Source organism: Microtus ochrogaster, chromosome 5 (genome assembly GCF_000317375.1).
Source record: "Microtus ochrogaster isolate Prairie Vole_2 chromosome 5, MicOch1.0, whole genome shotgun sequence".
Taxonomy (NCBI): domain Eukaryota; kingdom Metazoa; phylum Chordata; class Mammalia; order Rodentia; family Cricetidae; genus Microtus; species Microtus ochrogaster.
The window spans coordinates 43,183,763-43,193,759 of record NC_022012.1 but is presented as its reverse complement, the minus strand read 5'-3'; the positions used below and the strand labels follow the sequence as shown (position 1 = coordinate 43,193,759).

At 42.3% G+C, this 9,997-nt stretch overlaps 1 protein-coding gene across 1 annotated transcript in view; it reads right to left on the bottom strand.

Annotated features, from left to right (window-relative positions):
• The window catches only part of Usp28 (ubiquitin specific peptidase 28), a gene marked incomplete at its 3' end in the record, with an annotated part of 58,147 nt that overhangs the window by 38,093 nt on the left and 10,057 nt on the right, over positions 1 to 9,997 (bottom strand). Inside the window, exons 2-4 of the mRNA XM_026779093.1 lie at positions 2,230 to 2,307; positions 1,169 to 1,301; positions 1 to 95 (exon numbers count right to left, since the gene is read on the bottom strand). Coding sequence (XP_026634894.1) covers positions 1 to 95; positions 1,169 to 1,301; positions 2,230 to 2,307 — 306 coding nt within the window. The remainder of the gene's footprint in view (positions 96 to 1,168; positions 1,302 to 2,229; positions 2,308 to 9,997) is intronic.

Genomic DNA, 9,997 nt, shown 5'->3' with positions numbered 1-9,997 from the left:
TCTGCCATCAGTTTGAATCTTAGGAGACTCCAGTAGACTCAATGCAATGGCTGCCTGAAGGTCATCTTTGTTGTCATGAGTAAGGTCTATCACTTCTGTTAGGAAATAGAAATGTGATTAGTTTGTGTGCAGAAAGAAAAGGTAAAAACATTTTCTAAACCATATCCAATCCCTAGTTCTCACCACAGAGGCTCCTCTGTACACAATCCTGAAATTGTCTCTAAGTCAAATGAACAACTTATCGCTGTATTGTAATCTTATCCTCCCTAACAGTTCAGAAGCAAGCTACTAACCTACAGTGCACCAGAGGCTAGGGGAGATGGATCACTGCTTAGTGCTTGCTGCTTAAGTATAAAAACCCGAGCTCAGATTCCAGTATCCAGGGAAAAGGATACACATGCTAATAAGCACATGCCTATAATCTCAGCCCTGGGAGGCAAAGAAAGTAAAATTCCAAAAGGACTTGGTGAGCTCAAGTTCAGTGAGAAGTCCTGTCTCAAAACGAAGTAAGGTGGAGGGGCTGGAGCTCAGCATTTAAGAGTACCTATTGCTCTTGCAAGGACCTAGCACCCACATGGTAGATTAAAACTATCTGTAACTTCAGTTTCAGGGATCCAACACCCTTTTTGGCCTCTGAGGCAAGCATGTAATGCACTTATATAAGCACAAGCAAAACACTCATATACATAAAAATAAACAGAATTTAAAAAATAAGTAAGGTGGAATGTGATAAACAAAGACGTCCGAAGCAAACCTCTGGCCTACACATACACAGACATGCATACACACACACACAATAAATTCATTAATATTCAATAAATCTAAAAATATTTCTGTATCTACAGGTTAATAACTTTTATCATTGTAAAACATCAGCTACATATAAAATATCTTAGCAAAAGATAGTCAACTGCTTTCTATAGTGAGTAGAGGATGTTTTATGAAGTTGACCTATGACCTAGTATAGACATACTAAAACTAGTCAAGTAGAAAAAAACATTTACATCCAGCCTGGGCTACACAGTGAAATAGTAAGAAAGGAGCCATTTGAAAAGCTTGAACTCAGGCCTGGCTCTCAGCGACTAGTCAAAGGTCAGTGTGATGAATGAGAAACCATAGGCGCTGTCTTCTGTTAGTACAGAGAAGGATCACAACAGGCAAGACCTACTTGCTAACAGTTCTCTGCTGGTAGCGCTCCCTTCACCTTCAGACGATTCTGTAGCAGTCGTGTCGTGACTGGGCTCCTTAACTCTTTGGTCAGTGAGAAGGCTGACAGCCTGGGTGATGTCACCATTACTGGCCTAAAAGGAAGAAAAATAATAACAAGTTCCAAAAGAAAAGTATCAAAGAATTAACAGTATGCACTATCTGGTGTTAATCTTTTACTACTATGGTTGACACAATGAGTAAGCCTATGCATAGTGCTGGGGCAGACAGCAGAGTAAGAAAATGAAGGCAGGAAGCCTGATGCACCTGGAGGTGTAGCAAGCCCTAGTGACAGGACGAGACTCGAGGCTCAGATTTTCACAACCTGAAAAGCAAACCACAGCCTTGTTGGATGGTGCAGTCATCGCTCCAGGAACCTAACTTCACAGACCAGTTAAGGCACAGTGAATCACAAAAGGGGACTGGGAGCCAACACAGGTGTTAAGTCAGCCTGGACAGTAAAGTAATGAGTAGCCACAGTATTTTATAAAGGTGACATATCTGTTTTGAACTTCTTATCAGAAAATATTCTAAAAGGTACAACACTAGAATGAAGACCCGAACCTTACACTCACCTCTTGCCCTCAACATTATCCAGTCACGGCCAGTCATGCTTAGTTACATTTGCCTACACCTGCTGGCTAGTCTGAAACTAGGTGTGTTACTATTTCCTTGGGTAACATTAAGAATGTATCTTTACAAATTATAACTAACAATGCTCAAGAATAACACCGCCACGCCCGAAGAGTGGCCAATTTCTCTGCTGGAATATTCTTTGGTTTGAGGGTTGCATGCAGGATCCATATAAGGTCTATACAAAGGACATGGACGATGGATTCTCACTGGCTTTCCCAACTGTAAGTTCCCACCATCTTCTTGAAGTTTCTCTGTGGAGGAAACTAGCCTTATCTGACCTGCAGGACTCTTCCCATGTTCTGGTCTGGTATAAAGATAGCCCGACCTGACACGCCTGTGAGGAAACTGTTTCCGGTCCTGTCAGCTAAGCCGGGATGAGAAACCAACCTTTAATGCTTCATGAAGGAAGGAAGGGTCCTGGATGCCTGTGATTTCCCGCAGTTGATTTAACAGCATCTGGCAGCTCTGTTTTTGAAAAACAAAATCAGATATATATATAATCAGTCAGAAAGCAGACCTGGGTAACTCTTGGACAAAGAAGCCCAAGACTTGCATTTGTCATTTTAAAGCAATGAAAAGGTCCATGTAGTAGGTTACTGATAGTCAGACACGCTCTAAAATGCAGAATCTGCATTCTGTCATAGGAAATACTTTGGGCAGTTACGAGAGAAATATGACTCAACAGAAAACTCCAAATACCTACATCAGTTGTAACCGGTCAGCCTTAAGGAGCCTTGGGCTTTCCTCTCTGGACAGTGCTTCAGTAGGTCATAGGAGTCCAGGGAATCTGCATGGATGTGAGGATGAGCTATTTTAAGCTTTACTGTGGATGCCATTTGTGTGTGTCATTTTTCACTGACAATAAGCCTCTAACTCTGTAATTAACAAATGGCTTGTACCACTAACTTAAAAAGGAAGCACAGCTAAAGCTAGTACTTTCTGAATTATCAAATAAGGCATAGAGTTCCAGAAGGAGGAGCTATGGAATGAATGTTTCCATTAACCTGGACCATGGAAAAACCTAACATCAGCTACACAGATAATCCTAAAAACCCTTTTTCAGCCTTAAGTGTTCACCCTACCATCCTGCTTATACAAAACACCTCTAGACAAGGACGGTTCAGCTGAAACAGCTGGTCGGTCAGCACGAGACACAACAGTCTTTTAGCCAACATTGACACAAAATAGTTATAGATTATTCCAGTAAGCAACAATCTAATTTATTCCATACTAAAACTGTGCCAGGATTAAGTCCTGACTCAACACTGAAGGCTTTACCATTAAGTTCAGTCAGTAATGGCTGAGAGACAGCCTCCATTTACCATTCACTGCCAGCTGTAACCGAAACCGTATCCTGAGGTCTCCAACAGCTGAGGGCCTGCTGGCAACTCGTAAGTGCCACAATCAGAAGCAACTGATTGAACAGCCCTCCCCAGGCCTGGAAAAGGGGTCAGAGCCTTTCTCTGGTCAGAAGCTGGAAAGGAATCGTCCCACTGAGACAGCAGTCTTTAATATTATGGGTCCTGATAATCCCAGTCACCAGAAATGGGCTGATTATCAGGCCAGAGGGGCTGAGATTTAGGTTTCATAAAAAAACAGAAAATGTAAGTTTTTTTTTTTTTAAAAGGCATCAATATCCTTCCAGATAAATTATAGTTCCATTTGATTTCACCACGTTAAAAAAAATCTGGAGTCTACAAAATTTTCTGGAAAACCAAAATCAACATACCCCCAAAGTCATGAAGAATGGAGGGGACATGAGGAGCCTGATAATATCAAACTAGAACAAAGGTGGAAATGACAGACAGACCCCAATAACCACAACGTCATCTGGAATTGCTCTGAATGTTATCAACCAGCTCGATACATAGAAACAGACAAAGAAACAGTCCCAGCAAGAATTACTGGCTAATGTGCACCACCTACATATAGCCCTGTGCTGTTCTCAACACCCAGCAAGCACCACATGATGCTGATTTCCCTCCCTTACTCTCCTAACAAACCGTGTAAGAAATAATGTACAAAGTGACTGCTGAGGTGTGCTCACCACCAGCGCCTCTAAGGAGACAAAACACTGGAGCAAATGCCCTCTTAATGCAAACTTCTTTCCTGGATTTTGACCTTGAACTTTGCATGGTAATAAACTTCTATTTTTAAATATTTGCCAGCCTTTATACTATCAGGAGCTGATTACTTAGAACAATGTGTTGTAAAAGACTCTCATGGGGAAGTAGGAGGGTCAATACTGCGTGTTTGAATGACTCAGAGGTGCCATCAGTTACGAAGAAAAATCTGCTACCACTGGAACTGTGCCAGGGCCTAGTGACAGTCCCAGTCACTTATCCATCCAGCCTCCTGCAGCTGAAACGTTCTCACTTATGCCGAGGAACCACCAATTCCAGGTGCATTTCCTGGCATTCAACAGGCAATTCTTTTGCATGTTTCTCAGCAACAAAACTAAACATGGATGAATACACTCCTGGCACCTTTCTAGTTTCTGGAACATAAAGCATTTGATTGTAGTGTTGCATGAGAATTTCACACTGCAGGTTGCTCCTCCAGTGTTAAGTGCTTTGTCTCACAAGAAGTCGAACACACACTCCCTGGGCCTGCTTCCCACTTACTCCTTCACACACAAGTTTTGTTTGCTTTTCTCTTTTGTCTTTATGCTAAATCACAACCCAATCTTTTAAAAGTCATTTAAACACCTGGCAAATGACATGGAGAGCAACAGTGGGTGCAACTTGACTATTATTCCTAACAATCTGACAGTGGGATTGAGCCCAGAGCTTCATGAAAATTAGACAAGCATTCTACCAACCAAGGTTCATTGCCAGTCCCAGCATTATATATTAAGTGTTAATTTGTAAATGTTTTACTTTATGTGTACAGGTGTTTTGGCCTACATTTCTGGATGTCCATGCCTGGTGCCTAGGGAAGTCAGAAAGATTAGATCACTTGGAAATGGAGTTAAACAGTGTGAGCTTCTATTTCGTTCTGAAACTGAACCTGGGTCCTTTGAAAGAGAAGCCAGTGCTCTTAACCACTGAACCATCTCTCCAGTCCCTTGAATGTTAATTTTACAAGGGCAGGTGTGATGGCTTATAACTCGAATCCCAGTACTTGGGAGACAGAGGCAGAAGATTTCTGCAAATTAGAAGCCAGCAAAGCTTGTTTCAAAAACCAAAACAACAGGAAGAATTACAAAAGAAAGTTTACTTATGTATTTATTTGTTTGTTGGTCCTGACAGGGTTTCTCTGTATTTTGGCTATCCTGGAACTCACTCTGTAAACCAGGCTGTCCTCAAACTCAGAGATCCACCTGCCTTTGCCTCCTGAGCGCTGCTGGGATTAAAGGTGTGCGCCACCACCTCCAGCACAAGAGTTTATTCTTACAATGGCAAATCAAGTCATTAGACTCCCACAGTACCCCCGCTCAGTCTCTCTGGAACTTCATAGGAAGTGGATTTCAATGTTAACTCAGTCCAACTACAGCACTCCACAGAAAGCACACACTCTCGTGCAGACAAGACAAAGCCTGTGCTCTGTCCTGATGAAGTCAAATGATGACAAGAACCAACAGGCTCGCATTTCCTTGACTAAATTTGCACTGTTTTCACAAAGCATGCCTTCTCTTTTCCTGCCCAGAGGCAGTAAAGAGAGACAGATCCAATCCATCTCCAAGACTAGCTGCCCCAGGCTCAGCCACACGGTGACAGGAGAACCAACCAGAGATTTCTCTTACTCATTTTTAAAAATTTTCATACAATATGCTTTGATCATATTCTTTGCCCTCCCAGTTCCTCCCCACTTCCCTATCCACCCAACTAACTTCATATTCCCTGTCTCAAAAAAAGAAACAAAACAAAACCACCAAACCATAACAAAAGTAAGCACACAAACAAAACTAAAAAAAAACATGGAGTCCAGTTTGTGTTGGTCAACTATTCAGCAGCAAGGAGCCTATCCTGGAGTGTGGTTGATACACCCATGGTCACTCCACAGATTTTCCCTCTCCCAGAGGGTATAAATTAAAAATAGCTTCTTGATTAGGGATGGGACTTTGCTGTCTTTTTGCTCCTCTCTGGCCTAGATTTCCAGACCCTTGAGGGTATGGGGAAAGGGGTAGATTTCTCTTAATGCAAAAACAACTCACTTCATGATACACAAAAAATAGGATTATAGGAATTAAACAAAACAAACCCCTAAATTATTGGTCCAGTAACAAGTAGTAATTGGCCTAATATGACTATAATTTAAAAAACCCCTCACCAAAAATGTAATTATTAACTGTTGTGTTTGTGTTCATATGTCTAAGTGCCAGCACACACATGCAAGCCACAGGAGTGGGGTCAACCTTGCTTGACGCAGGGTCTCCTTCTGGTTACCTGCCTTGCAACTTTTCAGGAACACTGGAATTACATACTCAAAACACTGTGTGGATCCTAAGTGCTCTACCCACTGAGCTATCTCCCCAACCCCTATTACATCCATCTGTTCAAACAGTGATGCTCCTTTCCCTGTTCTAATGTTATGATGCCCTATCTCGTCTACTGTTAGGACCTCTAGCTCACAACTAAGCTGGGAGTGCTGATTCACACCCACAACTTCAGCACTGAGGAGGCCAAGGCAGGAAAAATGCCATCAGTCTGAGGCCAACAAGCACTAATGGAAAGACTGTCTCAAAAGGCACAAGCAATAAATAACAAGCATGCGTGCATCTATCTACCCACAACCACACATGTATGCTTAATACTTATGTATTTATGATAATAATATAATAATATTATGTATTTATAATAATAAAAATGACAGTACTGAAGAAATAAGTGGGTGTGTGTCAACAGTTCTTACTGAGATACCGGATGTAACAAACAGCTGTCTTAACGAGTGTTTCTTTTGACTAATTTTACTTTTATTTTCCATTATGTGTAATGTGTGTCGTTTGTACACGTGGGTGCAGTACCTTTGGAGGCCAGAAGAGGAGGTCACAACCTCTGAAACTGAAATTACAGATAGTTAAGAAGCACCATGTGAGTGCTAGGCACCGAACACAGATCTGCAAAAGTAGTACCCCTGAACCAGTTCTCTGTACCCCAGCTTAACAGTTCAATGAGACTGCTATTAACTCTCTAAACTCCACAAAAACGGAATGGACCAGCAACTTATTTTTGTTTTTCTTCTAGCAACACTTCTACGCCATTCCAATTTATTCATGGGAAGAAGCCTAACATAGTCATTATGACATGACTTGATTATGGGGGACAGGACACTCAGCTTTTTGTGAACAGAAGAAAATCTTGATATGGGCTAATTGATCATTTATATGAATTATGTAAAATACTATCAATGTTTAAACCCAAAACTGAGTCCTCCCTCTGGACTATAGTCAATAACAAGCCAATAGCAGTTAAGCAACAAAACCAGCTCACAGTCTTAACCAGGATTATAAGAAGAGTGGGAGACAGTTTGCACATGATTTTGGACCTATGTGCTCGGAGTCAGAAGCATACAGACACAGAAAAAAAGGCCTGAGGGGGAGGGTGCTAATAAAGTGGAGCTCGTGGCTTTTCTGAGAATGGACAGCTGCTCTGGGAACCGGGCACTAACTCTTCTCTCCTTTTATAATTCTTGCCATCTAGCTACTCTCACAGAGTTGAAGTAACACTGAGCATGCAGACAGGAACATAATGCACTACAAGTTGTCTGGTGCTCATTCTGGCAGTCATATGTGGGCCAACTAGTTTGGGCCAGCCCACCTTGGCTTACAGACACCCAATATGCAAACATAAGAGTAGGTAGTAGAAGTGCAGCTAAGCAGGCAGTAGCTAAGTGGGCAGGCATGTTGGAGCAGTAACTGCTTGCTCAGGAAGACCAATGAGGGTCTGGGACTAGCCTTAGCTACATAATGAGTTCCAGAACAGCATGGGTTTACAACATTATGAGTTCTAGGTCAATCATATAGAAGAGACTGGTCTTAAAAAACAAAGAAGGGGAAAGGGCTCAGGACCCTCTCCCAAAACCAATGGACAGATAACGGCTTCTGGGAGAGGAAGACATTTCCTTCAGTTGTGTAGCCACTGGTAAGTTGTCCATACACCTGTAAACAACCCGGTATAAGCCATGCTCTTGTAACAGCAATTAAGCCCACCAGGTTCCCAAAGGGACATCAAAGTCAGAGGATGAGTTGCCAAGAAGGGGAATCAGTAGGAGTCAGAAGGAAACCAGGGGAGGAAGAGATAATGGGGGTGAATATGATCAAATGTATGCATACGAAAAAGACACAATGAAACCCACTGTTGTATATAATTAATAAACAGCAATGGAAATGTTTTAAGTTGGGGCAGGTCATACAACTTAGCAGCTAAGAATACTGAATGCTCTTCCAGAGGATCTAAGTTTCAATTCCCAGTACCTACATAGCATTTTTGGACTGTTCATTCCAGAGAATCTAATGCCCTCTTCTGGCTTCCTAAGGTACTGCAAACACGTGGTACACAAATACACATGTAGGCAAAACAGCCAACACTTATAAAACTTTAAAATGGTGTGTAGGGGTACCTATGTGTAACAGTAATCCTTAAGGCTGAAGCAAGAGGATCAGGCACTCAAGACTAGCTTAAAGCCAGGTTGGGCTATAAAAACACTGTTTCAAAAAATAAAACCAAAATTTCAGCTGGGCGGTGGTGATGGAGACAGAGGAAGGCAGATCTCTGTGAATTTGGGTCAGCCTAGACTAGAGTGAGTTTTAGGACAGCCAAAGCTGCACAGAGAAACCCTGTCTTGACAAACCAACAAAAGAAATAGACAATTTCGGCTAGGTCATACAGCGATAACAAAAAGTCAAAACGGGATGAAATATACCTGTTTCAGTAACTATCTGGCTTGTACTAGAAAGGAAGGAAAGAAGGAAGGAAGGAAGGAAGGAAAAGGAAGGAAGGAAGGAAGGAAGGTAGGTAGGCAGGCAGGCAGGCGGGCGGGCGCGTGCCTGTAAGCATGAATGTTTACCATACTACATACCTTGCTTCTTTCTTACTGCAGAAGATCTAGGAGAATGCTCCATTCCTTTCAGTACACACCCAATCAAATATGAGAAAGAAGACCACAAAGCCATCACTCAGCTGTGTGGAACGTACCTACAAAACCTAAGAAAAACACCATTCAACAATATACTATGAGGGCAAAATAATAGAGGAAGATGAGCCATCAGGTTTATATGCCCAGTTTTAGAAATCTAGGTACAGTAAAATGTTATTATTAGGTGTCTCCTGGTATGGCACTGGGTTATGAAGATTCTTAAAGGCAGAATGAGTTCAGGCTTGATGTGATGGCAGAAGGGCAGCAAGCAGGCTCCACAGCAAGGAACATGGGGCAAAGACTGTGTGTGTAAATGCTATGCCACATATGCATGGAGGTAGGAGCACAAACTGTGGGAGTTGGTTCTCTTCTTCCACCATGTGGGTCACAGGCTGAAACTCAGATCAGGTTGTTAGGTGTGGCAGCAAGCACCCGCATTTGCTGTGCCATCTCACTGGCTCAGATAAGGTATTTAAATTTTAAAAAATATTTTGTTTATTATTTTTACGTGTATTAGCGTTTTGGCTGGATGTATGTTGTCCATGCGCAAGCAGCACTTACAGAGGACTGTGGGCATAAGAGCCCTGCTGGAACTGGAGCTAAAGATGGCTATAAACTGCCTTGTGACTGCTGGAAACTGTAGGTCCTTGGGAAGAGCAGCCAGTGCTCTTAACCAAACCGTCCCTTCAGCCCATGGGAAAGGTATTTCAACAGATAATCTAACACAGTCAACAACTGGTTCAAAGTGGGGTGAGACTAGGGAAAGGCAGCCTTACAGCTGAGTCATGGGTCTTCTGAAAAAACCAGAGGTAATGAGAGGGACATGATGCAGGAACAATGTAGAGGTAGAACATGCCCTGAATATCTCAGAAAACGGGACAAGGCTTAGTCAAATGTTTGCAGACAAACTCCACAAAGTTGTCCTCTGACTTTCACAGGTATACTGTAGTGTGCAGATACCCCCCTCCCCCACTAATACTAACAGGAAAAAATACAAGTGAGTGTGATCAAGGAAAGACACGCCCACACCAAGCTTCTACACACACACACACACACACACACACACACACACACACAC